Below are 25,378 nucleotides of genomic sequence, written 5' to 3' on the forward strand. Positions count from 1 at the left end.
TGAAAGTAGGTCACTAGGTCAAGATCAAGGTCAACTCATGTGAAGGTTCATCTTGCCATTCAAAACTATACATGTGGTCCAAATTTGAACGATGTAAGTTATGGACATGAAGATTCCAAGTTTTTCCCTATAAAAGTCTATATGAACCATATGACCCCTGGGGCGGGGCCATATTTGACCCAAGAGGGATAATTTGAACAAACTTGGTAGACAACCACTAAATGATGCTACATGACAAAATATCAAAGCCATAGTCTTTGTGGTTTGGACAAGAAGATTTTCAAAGTTTTTCCCTATATAAGTCTATGTAAACCAAATGACCCCCAGGGTGGAGCCATATTTGACCCTTGGGGGATAATTTGAACAATCTTAGTAGAGGACCACTAGATGATGTCATATACAAAATATCAAAGCCCTAGGCCATGTGGTTTTGGACAAGAGGTTTTTCAAAGTTTTTTCCTATATAAGTCTATATAAACCATGTGACCCCCAGGGTGGGGCCATATTTGACCCCAGGGAAATAATCTGAATAATCTTAGTAGAGGACCACTAGATTTTGCTACATACCAAATATCAAAGCCCTAGGCCCTATGGTTTTGGACAAGAAAATCAGAAACCGTTTAACTGTTCCTGGCCAATGTGACCTTGACCTTTGACCTAATGACCTCAAAATCAATAGGGGTCATCTGCTGGTCATGGCCAACCTAACTATCAATTTTCCTGACACTAGACCCAAGCGTTCTTGAGTTATTGCCCGGAAACCATTTTACTGTTCCTGGTCACTGTGACCTTGACCTTTGACATACTGACCTCAAAATCAATAGGGGCCAACTGCTGGTCATGACTAACCTCCCTATCAACTTTCGTGACCTTAGGCCTAAGCGTTCTTGAGTTATCATCCGGAAACCGTTTTACTGTTCAGGGTCACTGTGACCTTGACCTTTAACATACTGACCTCAAAATCAATAGGGGTCATCTGCTGGTCATTACCAACCTCCCTATCAACTTTCATGATCCTAGGCCCAAATGTTCTTGAGTTATCATCCGGAAACCGTTTTACTATTCAGGGTCACTGTGACCTTGACCTTTGACATACAGACCTCAAAATCAATAGGGGTCATCTGCTGGTGATGACCAACCTCCCTATCAACTTTCATGATCCTAGGCCCAAGTGTTCTTGAGTTATCATCCGGAAACGGATTGGTCTACATTCCGACCGACCGACAGACCGACCGACATCTGCAAAACAATATACCCCTCCTTCTTCGAAGAGGGGCATAAAAAGATCAAACAGGGTATGATACTGACAGTTCATCTTTTGAACCTTATTTTAATTAAACACATCAACTGTTGAATAGGCATAACAAATACTGGGTACTACTCTATTTTTTATTTATCTATTTATTTCTAATTACTTCGTCTCAGAACATCAGTTTTATATATTAAACAATTACAGGTATTATCATAAGTATAATCAAACAACATATCTAACAAGACATTTCCTCACAACAAAGTCCCCAACAAGGGAGGAGGCATATGCTTAAATAGCAGAAGTATAATATATATATATATAATATATAATATTTAATACAGATGACAAAAACCATAAAATGACCTGCACATTCTCCATATTGCCCTCTATCCATCTATCCGGCTTAATGAAAACTCTTTCAAAGTAAAAGTAGGATCCATTTTTGTCATTGCATTGCAACAAAAAAACACTGGGGTCACAACAAAGCCTTCTCTTATGACACCAGCTCTGTCTTTTTCTCCAGGAAACAGACTCACAAGTGGTTCAAATAGGCTTGATTCTAAAAACAAGCTAAAATAAATTAGTATATATATTTAAACAAAAAATTATCTGTATATTGTCATCATTTTGTAAACAAGGTTTCGTGAAAAACTTGCAGTTTTCATCATTGGTTTTGGGTTAAAGGCTATTTTTCAACAGTGTTTCAGCTCTGCAATGGCAGGTAATTAACCTAACCAATGTTCCTTGTTTTTGTACATGTAATAACCTGTTCTTTGCAAGACATTGCCAACTTCTCAACTTTAATCATAGTTGGAGGAACAGTGTTTGTTTGTTTGTTTGGGACTTAGCGCCATTTTTCAACAGCATTGCAGTTATATTCTTTGCTTATCCATGAACCAAGTTTCATGAAAAAAACATCCTGAAGCAGGATCCACTTTTTGTGACCGAGAAGCTGAAAGATGGATGGGGACAAACTGTAAGCCTCCCTAGTTGGCACATCAGTAGGTTACTAATAAGCAGTTCTCAAAGCAGATGAAAATTAGACAGTATTTTAATGAAAAGGGAGTTAAAAACCAATAAATACCAATAAGAACTCACGAACACCCTCATGTACATGCAAGTAAGAGCACTTGAAGAGCCACAAAACCCAACAATTCTTCAACAATGTAGAGTGCAATAAATCAAATATGTAAATAAAACATTCTTTTCAAGGTAGCAAAGTGAGTTGAATGAAGATATTCAATTGCTAGATTTCTTACAATTCAAAAATGTACATACAAGCATATAAATACTAAAACAGTGTTTATCCCTTTATACCCCACAAACCAGTAAAAGGAAAATAACTGCATCACAAATATTGTATTGTCTGAAAGAGTAGCCTCCCTTCACCTAGTATAGGCAGCTTCACATTGTGGCATTCAGAAAATTAAGCCGTTCCTCTCGGCTCTTGTCTCGCTGAAAAACAAGTCAAAATTATTTCATCATTTTAAAATGAAAAAGGCAGGTTAAATTAATGACACCTTTAAGCTTATTCTGAACTTTTTTATTCTTTTTTAATATGTAAACATAAACAATAATTGTTTCCTCTATTTAAAAGAATACATCTACAGCTTACAAGGAAGTATAAAATATCTTTGCTTTGAAATCATATAAGGTTTTCATTATCTGCTGCATAAAATTTAGAAATAATCATTTCTTAAAGGCACTAGCCTCCAGATCGTTCGACAACAAAAAATATTTTGTTTTAGATATTCGGAAATTAATGCGATATTTTTCAAGAATGCTTTGAAACGACTATATCTTACAGAACCACATGAGAAGTAGTTGTTTTTACTACTTTTTACCATGAAAATTGAAAAGCGTTTGTAATGCTTTACTCGAGGTAAACTGCCTCGATTATAAATATCTATACTGAATATGAATTCTAATATGCTTGTCTCTGTTAAAACATGCTTACGCTAGAATGACGTCACGTTAATGTGCGGTGACGTCAAAGTTTTTGTTGCGACCAAGAAAGAGCGCTACTATATTTCATCTGCTGTTTTAGATTAAAGGCATATTAGGATTGAAATAATTTATTACAAAACTGTGTTTTAACACTATTTATACGCTCGGGTGGTAATACGTTGTACAAATAATTTCACTCGGGCTGCGCCCTCGTGAAATTATTACGCCCGACGTATAACTGCCCATCGTGCATAAATAGTGTTAAAGCACTCTTTTGCTATAAATTATTTCTTAACTGAACACTAAATTCTCCATTGCGTTATTGCGGAAAACTTCTTTATTGCCTCAGAGGTCCGTGGTCGATTCCTGACACATTCATCTTTTTTTTCTTGATTTGGCATTTTAAAAATAGTTTAGAAACAAAAACTCATATTCTAATATGCTTGCCTCTGTTAAAACACTCTTACGCTAGAATGACGTCACATTAACGTGCGGTGACGTCAAAGTTTTTGTTGCGACCAAGAAAGAGCGCTTAGACTTTATCTACTGTTTTAGATTAAGGGCACATTAGAATCGAAATAATTTAAAGCGCAAGAGTGGTTTAACATTAATTATACACTTGGGTGGTGATACGTCGTTCAAATAATTTCACGAGGGCTGTGCCCTCATGAAATTATTACGCCCGACGTATAACCACCCATCGTGCATAAATAGTGTTAAAGCACTCTTTTGCCATAAATTATTTCTTAATTCTATTGTTCATAATATGACCAAGCTTCAATTTGAAAGAAAGATCATTTTTTATCCAAAATCTGGAGGACAGTGCCTTCAAATGTTTCTGTAAAAATATGGCTTCTGACATATCTTCAGTTGTTTATATAAGGCATACCATTTTGTCTATCTTTGATTTCTTCAATTTTCTCTTTATTTTCTGCCCTGACACAGCACTCCTCTCCTCATGACTACCTCTCTTGTGCCTGTCCTTCATAAACTGAAGAAAAATAATAATGCTCCCCAATACAATTTTATGGAAGAAAATACAACTGAAGTCGTTCTTCCAACTCTCTTATTCATGTGGGGAAGGTGCCACTTACTTGCAGAGAAAATGTTAATCCTGGTCTGTGATATGACCAAAATGGTGTTGAAAAATAGTATTTGCCCATACTGATCATGTTGGAAAATGGTATAAGCCAATATCGATTATGTTGAAAAATGGCATAAGCCCATACTGATATTTTATTGAACAAGAGCACCGCCTTGCGGATGCTGACGCTCATCTGATTTTTTTTGTATAATAGAAATATTGTCCTACCCATGATTTTCTAAGTCTAAAAAGGGCCATCATTCTTGCAAAAAGCAGGATAGAGTTATGTTTCTTGATGTACAGTGTCCATTTATGATTGTGAAAAACTGTTGCAAGTTTTAAAGCAATAGCTTTGATAGTTTATGAGAAAAGTTGCCTTAAACATAATACTCAACCAAGAAAATGATTTTCTAAGTCCAAAAGGGGCAATAATTATTGCAAAAAGCAGGATGGAGTTATGTTGCTTGCTGTACAGGGTCAGCTTATGATGGTGAACAAGTGTTGCAAGTTTCAAAGCAATAGCTTTGATAGTTTAAGAGAAAAAGTTGACCTAAACATAAAACTTAACCAAGAAATCTGATATTTTCTAAGTCCAAAAGGGGCCATAAATCTTGCAAAAAGCAGGATGGAGTTATGTTTCTTGCTGTACAGGGTCAGCTTATGATGGTGAACAAGTGTTGCAAGTTTTAAAGCAATAGCTTTGATAGTTTAGGATAAAAGCTGACCTAAACATAAAACTTAACCAAGAAAACTGATTTTCTAAGTCCAAAAGGGGTAATAATTCTTGCAAAAAGCAAGATGGAGTTATGTTTCTTGATGTACAGGGTCTGCTTATGATGGTGAACAAGTATTCCAAGTTTCAAAGCAATAGCTTTGATAGTTTAGGAGAAAAGTTGACCTAAACATAAAACTTAACCAAGAAATCTGATATTTTCTAAGTACAAAAGGGGCCATAAATCTTGCAAAAAGCAAGATGGAGTTATGTTTCTTGCTATACAGGGTCAGCTTATGATGGTGAACAAGTCTTCCAAGTTTCAAAGCAATAGCTTTGATAGTTTAGGAGAAAAGCTGACCTAAACATAAAACTTAACCAGGCAACGCCGACGCAGACGCCGACGCCGACAACCGCTCAAGTGATGACAATAACTCATCATTTTTTTTCAAAAAATCAGATGAGCTAAAAATGGCATAAGCCCATCTTGATCATGTTGAAAAATGCTATTAGCCTATACCGATCAAGTTGAAAAATAGTTTCAATCCATATCATTCAAGGATACATTTAGTAAGTGAGCAATAAGTCTACAAAATATACAAGTATACAGAAATTTCAGATTTTTAATGTCTGATCCATCAAATCCATAGCAAGGGTTGTTTTTAATTTTGGTTATACTTGCAAGATCCATATATTCTAAGGATCTCCAAGGCTGAGAAAGTTTTGAAATTTTTAAGACATCTTTAATCATGTCAATTTTATAGCCAAAAAGACATTTCTTTGTGTGTAAAATTCTGGTTCATGAAATGTTGTTTTTACCAAGATGTCCAGAAATTATATAACAATCCAACAAAGAAAGCCAAAATTGAAATTTTACAAGTTTTTTTTGGTCAAAAATGACTAAATACTCAAAAATTTGAAAATACTATATCAAAAGATCATGGGAAACCCATTATCAGAAAAACTGGACCAAACAGTAGAAATGCAGAAATTATAACATACAGACAATCTTGCTGTTTTCTTTAAAATAACAAATAAATCTGTCAAACTTCGAGTTTGTTTGGCCGACTCAGGAGAGCAAAAGCCACTTAACCAAAAAGTAGTGTGTTTGAAGGTCATTACTCATTCTCTTTTTTTCTTGTGGAGAAGTTTGCTGGAATAAGGTCAGTTCAAAAAATGTACTTCTGTTGTGTAGTGAAAAAAATCCTTGGAAAAAAGGCCTATTTTTCCATTTTTTAGGCATTTTGTGTAGACTGTGAATAAACTTTTCACTGCTAGAATGCATTCTAAGTTTAGTCCTGAAAACAGGTTCGGAATAATTTTAATTAGATGTCTGGATCTTTCTCAAAACTCGAAATTTCTTGATGAAACTTGGTACTAAGTTTTGTATTGATAAGAAATACATTTTGTTATTTCTAGAGGAATAAGGTAAAAACTTTGTCCAAAAAAATGTACTTCTATTGTGTAGCTGAAAGATGTCCATCCAGTTTTTTTATTTTTAGCACATCTTAATGTAAAATGGGGGTACTTTAATCACACTTTTTCACCACAAAAACACAGTCTGATGACAGTTTTCATGTTCATACTCTAACAGTAGGGGTCTATTGCGTGGATAAGAGCAAATATTCTTTTCTAGGACAGCAGATTACCGCAGAGTAGTGTATTGACTGGTATGAATCACTAGAAGCTATTCAACCCAATATTTTCTTTCTATTTTTCTTGTCAATTTATGAAAGAACTTTCCTGGAAAGTACTGTAGGTGCATGAAAAAATGATGTTTTTGAAGGCATGTCAATCAGATCTGAATTTGTCATTTTTTATAAGAAACAAAGAAGAATTTTAATTAGAGATCTTTAACCTATAAGTACCTTGTGGAAAAATAGAACTTGTGCAGAATCCAAGAAAACATATTTTATTAACTAACCACCATCACATACATAACTGAAAAACTGTTGAAAAACTCAGCAGAATTTTGGAATATGGGATTAAACAAGAGAACAAGCTCGCCCACTTAGCTCAATAGGGAGAGCGTTGGTCTATGGATCGCAGGGTCGCGAGTTTGATTCCCGGGCAGGTCGTATGATGTCCGTGACGATTTGATGAAAGACACTGTGTCTGAAACCATTCGTCCCCCACCTCTGATTCATGTGGGGAAGTTGGCAGTTACTTGCAGAGAACAGGTTTGTACTGGTACAGAATCCAGGAACACTGGTTAGGTTAACTGCCTGCCGTTACATAACTGAAATACTGTTGAAAAACCGTGTTAAACCCAAAACGAACAAAATAAACAAGAGACCACTGGCTGAATAGTCATTTATTTTACCTTTGGTGTAAAAGATCAACTCAGTTTAATTAAGAGTATTTACTCGCTATTTTTTAACATTTCAGTGTATTTTATAAACTTCTGGCTGATCAGCCTTGCAGCTCAGGCATATTACAGAGGCTCAATTTGCAGAGGAAATCTTTCTCACCTGTGAAAGCTGAACTGGACCTTTGTCATCTTTACTTTTCCTCCTTTTTGCTTTCTTCTACACACGTCAACAAGCAAAGTTCACATGCATGACAGTGTTTCATGTGCAAACGGTGGTGACATCCATTTTAAAGGTGAAAGTGGAAGCGTATCATAACAACCAGGGGTTGAAATCCACAAAATGGAAGAACAGGCAATAAGTAAAATGCATACTTATACTTATATTCTACTAAAAGAGTAATATTTCTTAGAAACATACTATATACAATACTTGTAATGGACTAATAGTATCATGATACACTGATCTTGGAAACTAATAATCTTTCGCTACATATATATATCTCAAACTCACTTATCTCAAAATTATGGCTTTCTCGAAGACATTTCCTTTGGAATTCAATTTCTAGATACCAAGATTCAACTATATACTGTAACTATTGCTAGAAAATTAAGAATATTATATAAATATTGCATTCCTGAGAGGGTGATATGAAAAATGTTCACTGTGAGATGAATATTGACCGAGGCGCCAGCCGAGGTCTATATTCATATTTCGAGGGGCGAACATTTTTCATATCACCCTCTCAGGAATGCAATATTTGTTTTATTATACCGAAAACGTATAAGGGTCAAAGCATTTACTGGAAAATCAACATATTAATAATATATTTAACATTAAAAAGTAATTACTAACCAAATAATGAAGACAGAATTAAAGAGTCTTTACTTGTGAGCACTCATAATTTGTGGCAACTTTGCTGTGTAATAAGACTTTTTTGATAGATTTAGTCGAGACGTTTACATATTGCTGACCCCTAAATTTATTCTAATATTTCAAACACTGCGTCAATCAGTAGCATTCGAAAAACGGCGATAACTTGATATAAGTGTGAGCACTCATTTTCTTAGTTAGATCATTTCCAAACATATTGTGGTAGTTTCGATTCAATATTTGATGAAAAATTGTTTTCGAAATATTTTGCATGCTGTTGCGCATGTGATATGAAATTATGGACCATATCACCTGCGCAGAAATTGAAAATAACGATTTTGCGCATGTGATATAAAATCACTGGGGAATATTATTATTCAAGTTAAACTAATGGGAAATTTGCATTGGACATTGATGTGAGGTATAATAATATTAAACAGCTATGTGCTGGGTTTAAATACCTTTAGGAATAAGGTCAGTAATTCGGTCGAAAATGTGCTTCCGTGGTGTAGTTGAAAGAAGTCCATAATAAATAGATCCTAATTTTCCCATTTTTTGCGCAAATTCGTGTAGAACGAGTGCTTTAATCACCGTTTCTCACTACTAGAAGACATTCTGCATGAAATGAGACGGTTTTCATGTTCATACACCCCACATGGCAAGTTTTGCAGATTGAAACCGGAAGTAGGTGTTTATTGCACGGACGAGAGTAAGTATGTGCCATTTTTAGGGTAGCAGACCACAACTGACTGTCATTTCACTAGGAACTACATAACCCCCTATTTTCTTTTCATTTTTTCGTTAATTTGTGATAGAACTTTCATGAAAAATAGGTGTAGGAAAAAGTGATGTTCTCTAAAGATACGTAAAGACGATATGAAGTTGTCGTGTTTTATATGAAACAAAGAAGGATTTGAATTACTGACCTTTAACCTTTAGACCCAGTATGTCATAATGTTCATTAGTAAATACCTTTTTATAATTGTCTTCATGCTTATGCTTGCGTTTGTGTCTTTTCTTGTAGTCATCATCTAAAGACAAAAGAGAAGATTTCCTGAACTCCAAAAACACAACATATTAACTGCCAAAATCCCTTTTGATGTAAAGGGAAGTAAATCATACCTTGCACAGAACTGTAGAATTTAAACTTGAATGTATGGATGTAAGCAAGGTATCAGACTCAGATAGACATCAGTTTATAAAGTTTTACAAACACAAATATTTTTGGTAAGCTTTGAAATTTCCCAGTAAAAAGATAAAGGTAGTTCTGTATGTTCGGGTCAATCTTTTTTCTACAATGTGGAATTTGATTTAAGCTGGAATTTTCAAAACCTCAGAATACACTTATATAATTTGGCAAATAAAAAATGTAGGGCTGTGTACTTGGATCTTTTCAAAGAGCTATAAAAATACCGGGTAAATGTATCTATACTTCTATGATCTTTTGCTGGACTGATTTGAAAAATCAGTACCCCACACAAGTTTCCATAGAGGGTGTCTATGGGAAAATCATAATTTTGGTAACATTTTTGCAATAGAATTTTTTCTAGAAAGTAGATTTTAAAGAAACTTCTCACAGAAGTAAAAAAACATCTGGTCTATAATATTGTGAAATAAAATATATGTATCTGAATCTGTGTTCTGTGATATTTGCCCACGATAAAAGAGATTCACACATTAAAAACAAATTTTAAGATTTCAATGATGTATGAAACGTTGTAATATCGTATCTTATCTTTAGAAAGATAGTAACCTTTCATTATTCACAGGTTGCTATTTATCATAAAATGATCTTCGTTTCCATATACAAAGTCCTGGTTTTATTCTACTTTATCTGGATAAGGGACGTTTCACCATTACTTCCTAACTATCAAATCTGCACAACTACATTAAGTTTTACAAATTTTGTTCAGTCTAAAACTCAAGTACTACCTATAAGCTAGTGCAAAAGAATTTTCTTCCACTTAAACAACATAAAAATGAACACTGGTAGAACACCTATATATAAATGACTGATTCATTGATCAGTATTACTAGCTCAAAGTTTCTCAAGTCTGTATAAGTAGTTATTTCACTGTAAAGTAGTAAGCTAGCATATGCAAGCAAAATTACACAGACTCTTAGTTTGCTTTTTATACCCACTTTCCAATGTGAAACCAACAAAAACTGTATCATCCAAAAAACTGTGACACATTAACAAATACCTGAAGAAGAATCTGAATCACTGGATGATGATGATGACGATGATGATGACGATGAGCTATCAGAGGAGGAAGAACTGGATGAGGATTGGTCCCTATGTTTGTGGTTGTGTTTTCTTTTCTTCTTTATTACTACAAAATATAAGCATTGATAATAAATATATACATTACTCTTTTACTACTTCTGTAATTACTGCTTTTCTCAAAATACCACTGCTCTTCAAATGAGGCAGTGCTTTTTTCTGTTTTCCCAGTTACAGATTTCACAAAAGAATATTAATCAAGCTTTCCCAGTTATAAATTTGACATATTATGATTAAATCAAGATTTTATAATTAACGAATCTACACAAAACTTTTGTAATAGTTTGGAAAATAGTACTTTATATCATTTTCACTTCCCTCAAATCTAAAAGAAACTATCTTAAAAGTATATTTTTGAGATTTTTAACGATACTTTTTCTGACAGAAAATAGTCATTGACTAAAAGAGAACTCTTCAGGTACAAAATACTTTAAAATACAAATTTTTATATACCATCGTCAAGCCTGGAAAATATGTATATCTGTCAAATTATAGTTGTATGTTCCCCAAATATTTCTTTTTAAAAGCCTTTAGTTTGTCTCACCCATCTTTATTAAAGAAATTGTTAGTTCCACATCTCAATTGCTTTTTAGTGTAAAACATATGTTGATTAAACTACAGTGTGCTAGTCCTAAGTAATTGCTCTGCGAGAGTACCTCATTTTGTTTAAAATGAAAAAGATTCTATACATACATGTATATTAGCAGAAAGAGCCAGCCTTCCTTACTTAAGACAAGAGGCCCAAGTTGGCCTAAGTCGCTCACCTAAGGCCGACTTTGACCTAATTAGATCTTGCTTGTGACAAAGTACTAACTTTAAAAAAGAATTAAAATTTTGTTTTAAAAATTTTAAATTAAAAAAGACTTTTACTGGGCTGGGATCTCGAACCCTGGCTATGTGGTTATGTTAAACTGAATAATCAGGCTTGCGACTTCCAGTCTTGTGGTTAAGAACAGATTGGGCTCAAATTCAATTCTGTTTAGTTGGTCGATCTCTAACAAAAATTAAGACAATGCATATAAAATACTGTTTCTAAATAAATACTAATAACGTATCAGCAAAACAACTTAGTTAACAACAAACAATATTAAATATCTAGAATCTTTAAATGGAACAGATGTCTGCCAATAAACCTCATTATCGATATTTTTGACTTAAAAAATTTTAAGACTTGATTATATTGGCTTAAGTAAGTAACTTTTAACAGTAAATTAATAATTTTAAGATTCAATACGTACTGTAATCAATTTAAAATGCAATAACTTACAAAATACAACAAATATGACTGTCTAACTTTAAAATGATGCTATAGTAAGTAAAGAAATGATTTGCCTAATAAATAATTGATTACATCAATAGTATTGGCAGAAATCTTAGTAAAATGGTACTGACACTGTGCTAAAAATAGAATACATAAACAAAACACTGGGATGTATCATTATTTCTATTTTTAGCCCTAACAGCCCCTAAAAGGGGCCAAGTGCCCCCATTTGAACAAATTTGAGAAAGGACCTTATATTGATGCTACAGACCAAGTTTGATGAAAATCCATCAAATGGTTCATGAGAAGAAGTTGTTTCAAGGTATTTCTATTTTTAGCTCTAGCGGCCCCTAAAAGGGGCCAAGTGCCCCCAACAAATTTTTGAGAGGACCTTATATTGATGCTACAGACCAAGTTTGATAAGATCCATTAATTGGTTCATGAGAAGAAGTCGTTTAAAAGTTTTTATATTTTTAGCTCTAGCGGCCCCTAAAAGGGCCAAGTGCCCCCATTTGAACAAACTTGGGAGAGGACCATACAACAATGCTACAGACCAAGTTTGATGAAGATCCATCAATCAAGCGGTTCATGAGAAGAAGTTGTTTAAAGGTAATTCTATTTTTAGCTCTAGCGGCCCCTAAAAGGGGCCAAGTGCCCCCATTTGAACAAACTTGATAGAGGACCATATAATGATGCTAAAGACTAAGTTTTATGAAGATCAATCCAGTGGTTCATGTTAAGAAGTCGTTTAAATGTATTTCTATTTTTAGCTCTAGAGGCCCCTAAATGGGGCCAAGTGCTCCCATTTGAACAAAATTGAAAGAGGACCTTATAATGATGCTACAGACCAACTTCACCAAGTGTTTGACGAAGATCCATCAAGTGGTTCATTAGAAGAAGTCATTTAAAAGTTTTTCTATTTTTAGCTCTAGAGGCCCCTAAATGGGGCCAAATGCCCCCATTTGAACAAAATTGAAAGAGGACCTTATAATGATGCTACAGACCAAGTTTGATGAAGATCCATCAGGCGGTTCATGAGAAGAAGTCATTTAAAGGTTTTTCTATTTTTATCTCTAGCGGCCTCTAAAAGGGGCCATTTGGTCCCATTTGAACAAACTTGATAGAGAACCTCACATGGATGCTATAGACCAACTTTGGTGTTATTCTAAGAAGATGTTTAAGTAAAAATGTGGACGATGGACGACGCATGACAGACCATCCACCCTATACTAATAGCTCACCCTGAACCTGTGGTTCAGGTGAGCTAAAAAAAGGCATGTTCAAAGGTGAGGTCAAAGATGAGAAATAAAAGTCAATGGAAAAATGGCTCCTTGCAGGTCTGTACTTTGCAAACAGTACAGTTGAGTTAAAATGACAGATGTTTAAAACACAGCAAGCAGGTACCTTCATCCTCTTCGTTATCTATCACAGAATATCTTTTGTTCTCTTCATGTTCACTGAGCTTCCTTTTTTTACTCTTCTTTCCTGTGAAAACATTATATCATTAACATGATTAAGAATATTCATTATTTTACAACCTGACTTCAGACCAGAGATGTAACTAAATACATTTAAATTTTTGGTTGACTTAATAATAATTAAATATCATCAGATTCAACAGAAATAATTCATTGCATTTAAATAAAATTACATGTGATAGCATTAGATTTAAAGTGCCACAACACTTCCTTATTTAAACAAGAGGACCATGCTGGTCCTGAATCGCTCACCTGTCCACACGCAACCCAGTTCATTGTGGCTAAGTTTCATTGAAAACCACCAAGTAGTTTCACTACTTTTAGACCTACTGACCTAGTTTTCGATCGCACGTGACCCAGTTTCAAAACTTGACCTAGATATCATCAAGGTGAACATTCTGACCAATTTTCATGAAGATCCATTGAAAAATATGGCCTCTAGGGAGGTCACAAGGATTTTCTATTTTTACACCTTCTGACCTAGTTTTGCATCGCACATGACCCAGTTTCGAACTTGACCTAGATATCATCAAGATGAACATTCTGACTAACTTTCATAAAGATCCCATGAAAAATGTGACCTCTAGAGTGATCACAAGCAAAAGTTCTATTTTTAGACCTACTGACCTAGTTTTGGACCGCACATGACCCAGTTTCGAACCTGACCTAGATATCATCAAGATGAACATTCTGACCAACTTTCATAAAGATCCCATGAAAAATGTGACCTCTAGAGTGGTCACAAGCAAAAGTTTACGCAGGACACACGGACGACGTAGCCCTACTGACCTAGTTTTTGACCGCAGTTGACCCAGTTTCGAACTTGACCTAGATATCATCAAGATGAATATTAAGACCAACTTTCATACAGATCCCATGAAAAATTTCGCCTCTAGAGAGGTCACAAGGTTTTCCTATTATTTGACCTACTGACCTAGTTTTTGATGGCACGTGACCCAGTTTCGAACTTGAACTAGATATCATCAAAGTTAACATTCTGACCAATTTTCATGAAGATCCATTGAAAAGTGTGGACTCTAGAGAGGTCAAAAGGTTTTTCTATTTTTAGACCTACTGACCTAGTTTTGAAACACGTGACCCAGTTTCGAATCTGACCTAGATATCATCAAGATGAACATTATGACCAATTTTAATGAAGATCCATTGAAAAATATGGCCTCTAGGGAGGTCACAAGGTTTTTCTATTTTTAGACCTACTAACCTAGTTTTTGACCGCAGTTGACCCAGTTTCGAAACTGACCTAGATATCATCAAGGTGAACATTCTAATTTTCATAAAGATCCATTAAAAAATATGGCCTCTAGGGAGGTCACAAGGATTTTCTATTTTTAGACCTACTGACCTAGTTTTGGACTGCACATGACCCAGTTTCGAACTTGACCTAGATATCATCAAGATGAACATTCTGACCAACTTTCAAAAAGATCCCATGAAAAATGTGACCTCTAGAGTGGTCACAAGCAAAAGGTTTACGCACGGACGACGCACGATCACTTTGTGACAGGTTAGCTAAAACTTTTGTTTAACGCAACGCTACCCAAAGTTTTTTGTGTGTGTAGGTAGGTAGGGCTTTTTTTGCATATAATTGTATAGGGAAATTTTTTTTTCATCTGTCTGGCCAGAAAAAAACAGTTGGGTCACAGCAATTTTCACGGGTAGGTCATGTTTCCACAAACAAATTTTTTTAATGATAGCCTATGTGTTTGACTACTTTTGACTGCAAGACAAAATGCAATGGGGACCATGACTGTTCATCTTTGTATAATTCAATATACAGGTGACAAAGTCAATATGCTGATAGTGTGGTAATGTGTGCATGTGTGTTCAAGTTACTGGCTGAGACTGAGTGTATATTAGATGCAGTTAAAGTGCCAATTACAACAACAAAACAAAACAGTCCCTGATATTTGAGATTTGATGAAAATGACTTAAAAGTTTATTTGCAAATATGGTATTGTCTTAAGTAAAGTGAGATATAAAACAACAGCTGTTTGTAAAACACATAATGCCCCATGGCATATGGGTATGTAATTCAGATGCTGTGATATCAACCTTTAATGAAATGACCTCATAAATATCACTGTGGTCATCTAATAACTACAGGTAACAATACTCAGAAGACTGAAAGCCAAAATATGATTATTAAGTAGAAACTATTTTCAGTCTGGAGGTCACTGTGACCTTGACCATTGACCTACTGAACCCCCAAGAAACTGGAGCCATCTACTGACCACATGAAATCGTGCCGGCTGGTGTCCTAGCTTATGTTCATGATGGGTGTTTCAGCAGCGTTTCTATTTTTGGCGTAGGTATATAGTAGTTAAAAGACTGTTAGCTTCATGTTCATTGTTTTTAATACAAGAGGGCCATGATGGCCCTATATCGCTCACCTGTTATCATTGCACTTGAGGACAAGAAGGTCCTCAGTAAAAATATTTAAGTCCAAAGGACAGGAACAACAATGGGAAGAAATTTAACCAAAAAGAAAAAACAATTCTTACAAGGTACAGACATGTCAAAATGCACCTAAAAATTGGAGGTACCATCCATGTTGTACCACAGAAAAGTGGTCTCGGTTTTTCCATACGGCCAATAATAAAAAAGTTCCTAAAAATAAGCTATTTATAGTAACGTAAAAGGGAAGTAATTAAAACAAAAAACAAAAGAAGGCTCTGCCAAATAAATCTGTTGACATAAATGAAATTTCAGATCAGTATCTTCATTAGTTATGGAGATATACCCATTTTAATTTGAAATAAAGGGAGGCAATTTGACATAAAATCAGTCCATAGTTTGTCTCAGTCCAACTAATGACAATTATGAAATTTCAAATAAGTCCTATAAGTACTTACTGATATAAATCCATTTTGATTACAATCAGGGGAGGTAATCAGATATAAAATAACTCTGGAACCTACGATTGGATCTGATTTGTCATGGAATCCAAGATTTATTGTTGTTGAAGATATTTTGGAAGTTTGTATCAAATAAAACCATAAATGAAGTCTCTATATGGCTGCAAAAGCCAAAATAACCAATTTTGGACCTTTAAGGGGCCATAACTCTGGAACCCATGATGGAATTTGGCCAGTTCAAGAAAGGAACCAAGATCTTGTGGTGATACAAGTTGTGTGCAAGTCTGGTTAAAATCAAATCATAAATGAAGCTGCTATTGTGCAGACAATGTCAAAATAGCTAATTTTGGCCCTTTCAGGGGCCATAACTCTGGAACCCATTATGGGATCTAGCCGGTTCAAGAAAGGAACTGAGATTTAATGGTGACACAAGTTTTGTGCAAGTTTGATTAAATTCAAATCATAAATGAAGCTGCTATTGTGCAGACAAGGTCAAAATAGCTAATTTTGGCCCTTTCAGGGGCCATAACTCTAGAACCCATATAGGAATCTCGCCAGTTCAAGAAAGGAACCAAGATCTTATGGTGATACTAGCTGTGTGCAAGTTTGGTTAAAATAAAACCATAAATGAAGCTGCTATTGTGCAGACAAGGTCAAAATAGCTAATTCTGGCCCTTTCAGGGGCCATAACTCTGGAACCCATAATGGAATCTGGCCAGTTCAAGAAAGGAACCAAGATCTTATGGTGATACAAGTTGCGTGCCAGTTTGGTAAAAATCAAGTCATAAATAAAGCTGCTATTGTGCAGACAAGGTCAAAATAGCTAATTTTGGCCCTTTCAGGGGCCATAACTCTGAAACCCATAATGGGATCTGGCCAGTTCAAGAAAGGAACCGAGATCTTATGGTGATACAAGTTGTGTGCAAGATGGTTAAAATAAAATCATAAATGAAACCACTATCGTGCAGACAAGAAATTGTTGACGCACGGACGGACGCACGGACGCACTGATGACGGACGAAGGGTGATCACAAAAGCTCACCTTGTCACTATGTGACAGGTGAGCTAATAAAATGAATATACATTAATTAGATATTAAAACAACATTGAAACAAATGATAATATTACATACCGTATTTAGCAGTTAAGTCAATTGATTAATTAATTAGAATCTAATTAATTAAATTATTCAATCATTCATTCATTCATTCATTCATTATTTATTAATTAATCGATTGATTTATCAGTTACAGAACAAACTAGAATGTGTCTGTAGGACACAGGGTGTGCCCCCCACTGGTACATTTGTCACAAATAAGGGGCAATAATTCAAATGTTTGCAGTCTTAATGGAGTATAGCCTCAACAAACATTTTATGAAAAGGATTCATTATTCTAGGCCCTATACTTTTTGAGCTATGAGCATCACAAACAAAAAATACACTATTTTGGCTATTTCAAGGGCCATAACTCTGTAATAAGAGCTAAGATTCTCAAGAAGAATGCCAAGTGTGCAAGGTCACATCACGTTAAGGACTCCAGCAAGGTTTCCTGAATTTACATCTAATACTTTTTGAGCTAGGCACATAATTAGGTGAAAAAGTGCATTTATTTACTATTTCAGGCCCATAACTTTAAAAATAGGGGGTGGAGCCAGCCAAAAAATTAGAGGTGTGCAAGTTTATATCATGATAAAGACTGATGCAAGTTTTCAACCATTTATATTAAATACTTTTTGAGCTAGGTGCATCAAAAGGTGAAAATGTACATTTTTGACTATTTCAGGGGCCATAACTCTAAAAATAGGGGGTGGACCTAAATGAAAAATAGGAGGTGTGCAAGTTCATATCATGATTAAGACTCATGCAAGGTTTCATGAATCTATATCAAATACTTTATGAGCTAGGCATGTCACAAGATGAAAATGTGCATTTTTGACTATTTCAGGGGCCATAACTCTGAAAATAGGGGGCGGAGCTAGGTGAAAAATAGGAGGTGCGCAAATTCATATCATGATTAAGACTGTTGCAAGGTTTCATGAACCTATATCAAATACTTTTTGAGCTAGGCATGTCACAAGGTGAAAATGTGCATTTTTGACTATTTCAGGGGCCATAACTCTAAAAAATAGGGGGCGGAGCCGGATGAAAAATAGGAGGTGCGCAAGTTCATATCATGATTAAGACTCATGCAAGGTTTCATGAATCTTTATCAAATAGTTTTTGAGCTAGGCGTGTCACAAGGTAAAAATGAGCATTTTTTACTATTTCAGGGGCTATAACTCTGAAAATAGGAGCGGAGCCAGACGAAAAATAGGAGGTGCGCAAGTGCATATCATGATAAAGACTCATGCAAGGTTTCATCAATTTATATCAAATACTTTTCGAGCTAGGCACGTCACGAACTTCGGACAGACGGACGGACGGATGCACGGACAAGACCAAATCTATATGCCCCCACCACCCATGGGGGGGGGGGGGGGGGGGGGGGGGGGGGGGGGGGTGCTCAATTAATCAAAAGAATGCACAGAAAACTAATATCTGCATACCTTAATTACTTCATCATTACCGTATACCTTATTGTTCTGCTTCTTACTCTTTATATAAATGTTTTTAATGCAATTGATTGCATTTAAGTTATTCTACATGGTAATTACTGGCATCATATTTGCATCTTGTTACAGGTTGTTAACTTACAACTTACTAGAACTTGTTAAGTAATCAGTACTATGAGGATCTGATAAGCAGGGAAAATCTTCAGAAAATCTTTTAACTAAATTCAGGGCTTTTCATCAGGAAATTGGGAAGAGGCCTTGGCCTTTCAAATTGGGAAATTTATGCACGATAATTGTCCATTTTGGGAAAAATAGTCAACCAGAAGTAAACACCGAAAGACGAAATAAATTTATCTCCCCTGAAATACAGACTAAAATTCAAGCCCATTGAACGTAACAGATTAGACTGGTAATGTGTCACATGTGGTTCTGTGCGCTGTTAGGCTATAGTGTAACAAAAAATCGATACCAGACAAACGCTTCCTCTGGAAATACTAAAATGTAAACAAAATCTTAACCATATATCTGTTGGCATGCTTTTGGGAAAGGAAGTGTCTAGGGGTATGGATCCGTACCTCTAGAATCTGATTCTAGAGGTACGGATCCGTACCTCTAGACAAGCCTGTTAGGGGTTTTCTACTAGGGGTACGGACCTCCATTTTTCTAGAGATTAAGAGTCATTTACAGTTCAAATTTTGTTGAAAATGAAATAACAAATAAGACTTCATCAGAATTCACCTTAAGCTTGCCTTTAAATGGTTTACAGATAACAAAGTTCATCCGATTTGTTACATTTTCTTTCGGAACGTAAATAACCGAGGAACACCAAATAAATCACGAGGATTCGAACTGGCAGAAAAAAAGATATAAAGATTAAGAAAACAAAACAATGTTAAATATTTTGGGGAAAAATATTTTTAGTGATAATTAATTCTTAGTGTATTTATGTTTTCCACACATTTGGTAGCCGTTACGAGATACAAGGGACGTTTCCACAAACAGTTTCTTTTATTTAATATTGATTATTAAACAATCAGTTCCGTGCCGATTATCAATATAGTTTGCTAAATAACAAAATAAATAGGTGTATATTATTATGCCTAATTTATTTATTAATTTATTTTTTTGCTGAATTTCAAATAAAATTCATTTAAGAGTAAGATTCACTCATTAATCTGTTATCAACAGTTTATTTTACACACGGAACAGTGTATTCATTTGGAGATCCTCAGTTATTTTGGTTTTGAAAGAGAAGGTAAACACTCTGGTGAACGCTGGTATCTGTTAACCATTTAGATCCAAGTTTTTAAGTGCATGAACACTGGTTAAGTCTTATTTGTTACTTCATTTTCAACAAAATTTAAGATATAAATAACCCTAAATCTCTAGAAAAAGGAGGTCCGTACTCCTAGAAAACCCCTAACAGACTTGTCTAGAGGTACGGATCCGTACCCCTAGACACTTCCTTTGGGAAATCTTACCTTGCATTTTGGGAAATATCTGCCACAGTTGGGAAAAAATAGTATATTTTTGGATTGGGAAGTGGCCTAATATAGGCCTCTGTTATATAAGGATGAAAAGCCCTGAAAAGCCCTGAATTTTACATGTGTATATATATAAACAGCATGCATGTTTAGTTGTATGGATAACAAAAATATACAATCGTCATGCGATTAAATAAATGATTTATATCATAGGAAATATTTTATATATAGTACTTCTTTCTGTATATATGTGTGTCACGGTACAGGACTTGAATATTAAAATGGGGAGAAAGTGTATAGGTGGCCGGGTAGCTCAGTCGGTAGAGCATCGGAACGGTATTCTGAGGCCCCGGGTTCGAGTCCCGGTCTGGCTGCACATTTTTCTCACCCTGTGACATTTGTATTGGAACTTGTATTGGAACTTGTACTGGTCTTGTAGAATCTTCTTGAGTCCTGGAACTCGTCTTCTACATCTATTCAAGTTTTTCTACCAAATTACTAGTACACTTCCGGTGTAAAATGGTTGTTAACAGTAGAGTCATAATGATGGTTGATTAATAAATGTTACTGGTATCAAATCTATTATCACCATGATGTCTATCCAACCGTGTCTTGAATTGTAATACATTTTTAGCACTGATAATATTGTCAGGCAAATTAACTGTTCCACATATCAAATGTGTTTGGCGCCCAACATGGGACCATGACTGAATATACTCCGAGATCATGTTCAGGGCCCACACTGGGCTGAAAAAAGTTGGAGCCACCTTTTTTCTCGGAAACGGTAGAGAGGGTGCTGGAGAGGTTTCCCTTCCCGCGGCGCGTTGAAATTTTTTGTTACTTCCCATAAGCAAATGGTGATATTCTAGCTATATAGGGGGACTTTTGAATGAAAGTGGGTATACCTCTAAAGCAAGTTTTGTATTTTAAAATGTTGTTGGATGTTTGAAGCAACCTGTCTGAAATATTTTTCCATTACAGCTTCTTTTTGTTGTGGGCTTACTATGTAAATGCATGGCCCGGGGGCTGTGTTTCTGGTGCTCTGTGCTTCCGAGAAATCTACCCTGATACAGGATTACATTTCAAATCCATATCTAACTTTTAAAGACATTCAAAAAACTTGGCAAACACCTTTACTAATTACTAAGATCACAGACACAGGTCCAGTGTATTTTTTTTTTTTTTTTGATTAATATAAAAACAACATTTTTTTCACACAAATAGCTTTCTATATGTTAGTCAAATGAAAAAATAAATGATGACAAAAATCCGGTCACAGTGTCGTGTATGAAATTGGGACCGGATTTTTTGTCATCATTTTTTTTTTCATTTGACTAACATATAAAAAGTATATTTGTGTGAAAATAAAGGATTTTTATCTTTAACAAAAAAATACACTGGACCCGTGCCTGTGACTAAGATACTGTCTGACGGTGGTGACAACGTTAAACAAGAGCACCGCCTTGCGGGTGCTGACGCTCATCTGATTTTTTTTTTGTGTAATAGAAATATTGTCCTACCCATGATTTTCTAAGTCTAAAAAGGGCCATCATTCTTGCAAAAAGCAGGATAGAGTTATGTTTCTTGATGTTCAGTGTCCACTTATGATGGTGAAAAACTGTTGCAAGTTTTAAAGCAATAGCTTTGATAGTTTATGGGAAAAGTTGACTTAAACATAATACTCAACCAAGAAAATGATTTTCTAAGTCCAAAAGGGGCAATAATTATTGCAAAAAGCAGGATGGAGTTATGTTGCTTGCTGTACAGGGTCAGCTTATGATGGTGAACAAGTGTTGCAAGTTTCAAAGCAATAGCTTTGATAGTTTAAGAGAAAAAGTTGACCTAAACATAAAACTTAACCAAGAAATCTGATATTTTCTAAGTCCAAAAGGGGCCATAAATCTTGCAAAAATCAGGATGGAGTCATGTTTCTTGCTGTACAGGGTCAACTTATGATGGTGAACAAGTGTTGCAAGTTTTAAAGCAATAGCTTTGACAGTTTAGGAGAAAAGCTGACCTAAACATAAAACTTAACCAAGAAAACTGATTTTCTAAGTCCAAAAGGGGCAATAATTCTTGCAAAAAGCAAGATGGAGTTATGTTTCTTGATGTACAGGGTCTGCTTATGATGGTGAACAAGTATTCCAAGTTTCAAAGCAATAGCTTTGATAGTTTAGGAGAAAAGTTGACCTAAACATAAAACTTAACCAAGAAATCTGATATTTTCTAAGTACAAAAGGGGCCATAAATCTTGCAAAAATCAAGATGGAGTTATGTTTCTTGCTATACAGGGTCAGCTTATGATGGTGAACAAGTATTCCAAGTTTCAAAGCAATAGCTTTGATAGTTTAGGAGAAAAGCTGACCTAAACATAAAACTTAACCAGGCAACGCCGACGCAGACGCCGACGCCGACGCCGACACCGACGCCGACGCCGACAACCGCTCAAGTGATGACAATAACTCATCATTTTTTTTCAAAAAATCAGATGAGCTAAAAATTCATCAAACCATTCATTATTTTGCCGATTTATTTATTAATTATTTGATCCATGGAAATTGCCGTAATGACAACAAAACAAAAAGTTTATTTTAACCCGATAATCGGTTGCTAATTGATTGCAAATTGCATCTTCTCGCGTGTCAAGATGTTTATTACACATTGTGTAAAGTAAACGCAGACTGGGTAGTACTATCCCGAAATAAGTTAATTTTATAAGGTAAAATTATCGGAACCAGCCAACTGTTTTTTTAACATAATTTCTCGGAGGTTACGATTTAGAACGTCTGAAACAAAATGGCGGTCCAAATTACGAACATTTTTTTCATTTTCGCCACTCGCGATTTTTCTTCGCCACTTTTATCGCAGATTCGCCAAATGGCTCGAGTGGCGAACGACAGCGTGGGCCCTGATGTTTACCTTGTTCTCTATCCCATTAGAAATTCGAGGACGAATTTCATATAGAGGGGAGTGTGTCACGGTATAGGACTTGAATATTAAAATGGGGAGAAAGTGTATAGGCGGCCAGGCAGCTCAGTCGGTAGAGCATCGGAACGGTATTCTGAGGCCCCGGGTTCGAGTCCCGGTCTGGCTGCACATTTTTCTCACCCTGTGACATGTGGATTTTATAAAGCAACAACAATATTGGAACATTTTGTTTGATTAAATTTAACACCTGTGACACATCGAAATCACCATATATCCGAATACTACTACAATTAGCTCAAAAACTAGATCACTTCCGGGTCTGGAGTCGTATATTCAGAACCTTTAAACAGCAAGCATATCAGCTGACACGTATCTTTATATGAAAATTTGGGCATACATTTGATGCATGAACGTTTATATCAGCATAATAAATGAAACTTTTAACGATTTAGTACAGTAAAAATTATACGAAGAAACTTGCCTGTTGACATTGTTGTGCGTTTCATGAGAATAATGCGACATGAAATAAGGATTAGGTATCATGCGACGATTTAATGTAAAAAAAATATTCAAATCACTACCGTGGTGATATCTAAGTGATACGACAGAACAGTAATGCGAAGTGCCTATTTTGCTATCAGTGTATTTCGAAATTTTAACTTACTAACTCTCTCTCTCTCTCTCTCGGAAATTCGACTTACGAAATTAATATGCACCCGAATGGCACAATGCTCTTCCGTGAATTTAGATTTATTAATTATGATAATTATCATAAAATGTATGTTCTGATATGTTTTATATAATATGTTTTAAATAACTATATCACTTATTTCAATTCAAAATATCATCAAAGTATTTTGTGATATCCCCCAATAATTTATTTAAAATCAGTTATTAAAATGACCTAGATTTGATAAAAATATTTGATTTTTTTTTCATAACCTTAGTTCGATAGTATGATATCCTAAATTGGTGATTATATCTGAAAATATATTAAATGATATCAATAAATCATTTAAGGATATCTCAATCCGACTTATCGATATCAACCATTTAAGGCTTTTACTTTAATATCTAATGATATCATAAAATACATTTTACATTTCCAAAAATAATCTTTCTTTTTTTGGGTATCAATAATTCATACAATGATAACATAAAATCGATTTTGAGGCATCTTAAAATGGTTTAAGATTTATGGTTCATACCATAAAAGAGATTAAGAGATATCACGCAATCGATCTATTTGATGATACCCTTAATTCTATTTAATGATTAGCCTGGGAATCCAGTCTGACAATTTCTAAATTTTTTCTTCCTGCAAATTGGCAGTATTGATAATATCAGAAACTCGATGAATGCCAATTAACACTAATTAGCGTAAATTAAGTGGGCTCTTTCATGCATAGATATTAGGTATGATTTCTTCTGACAAAGCACGAATATTATCAACGGCTTCCCAGATTATTAATGATATCTTCTTCTTCTTCTTTTATAGTAATGGCAAACGTTCAATAATGATACATTATGGCCATGCGCGGGGAGAGTTGGGGTTAGAGAGTAAAAACTGTCAAGTTTCCTGGGCTACTTAATCCACCTAGTACTTCCTAACAGTTGTGATAAAAATGTTCAATAACCTAACACCTTAAACCTTAATTCCTTTAACTGCGACATATTATACACATAAACTGTTGTGCAGAAAGGAAGAAGTTAGTAGGGTTAAAAACAGGATAAAAGCAAAAATATTTGTACTGGAATTATGGAGTAAACATCAATGTAGCCAGTGCTGATTTGAATCCGGAGACTGTTTCAACACTGACTACATGAGATGGTAATTTCTCAGACTCGGCTAGATATGGTCCGAAAGGAGCTCGGCAAGCATCGCTCCTTCCAGGACCATATCTAGCCGAGTCTGAGAAACCCTTTCTCAAAAGACAGTAACCTGTTATTCTCTATGTGTTCCACTGAACAACTGTTCTAAGGAAGAATTATTTTTTGTAATAATCAGCTGTACTAGATGGAATCTGAAATGCTAGATGATTGTAGTTTCTGGACTGCCTTGTGTAAGGTGTAACATATTACTTTGGATCAACATCTACATGATAATAAACCTTTTTATGAAATAAAATTAGTCTACTATATTGTCTTCTAATTCGCAATGTATTCCAATTTAAGTCTTTAATGATATTTGAGATTGTGCCCAGGGTTTTGTTACAAATTTTGCAGCTTGTCTTTGGGTGTTTTCTAGTTTATCTATATCCTTCTGATGGTAAGGATCCCATACACTAGAAGAGTATTCTAAGCTTGGTAGAACTTTTAGAAGAATGTATGTTATGT

At 35.1% G+C, this 25,378-nt stretch overlaps 1 protein-coding gene across 1 annotated transcript; it reads right to left on the bottom strand.

The window, feature by feature from the left end:
* Positions 1–1,375: 1,375 nt before the first annotated feature.
* On the bottom strand, positions 1,376–23,586 carry LOC123525324 (corepressor interacting with RBPJ 1-like). The gene is made up of 7 exons (XM_045304290.2): positions 23,523–23,586; positions 13,127–13,207; positions 10,382–10,510; positions 9,150–9,208; positions 7,467–7,523; positions 4,089–4,190; positions 1,376–2,707 (listed from the first exon to the last, which is right to left on the bottom strand). Exons 1-7 carry the CDS (start codon positions 23,545–23,547, stop codon positions 2,657–2,659), a joined length of 504 nt encoding a protein of 167 aa, XP_045160225.2. The 5' UTR covers positions 23,548–23,586; the 3' UTR covers positions 1,376–2,656.
* Between the last annotated feature and the right edge of the window lie 1,792 nt (positions 23,587–25,378).

This window comes from Mercenaria mercenaria, chromosome 1 (genome assembly GCF_021730395.1).
Source record: "Mercenaria mercenaria strain notata chromosome 1, MADL_Memer_1, whole genome shotgun sequence".
NCBI lineage: Eukaryota > Metazoa > Mollusca > Bivalvia > Venerida > Veneridae > Mercenaria > Mercenaria mercenaria.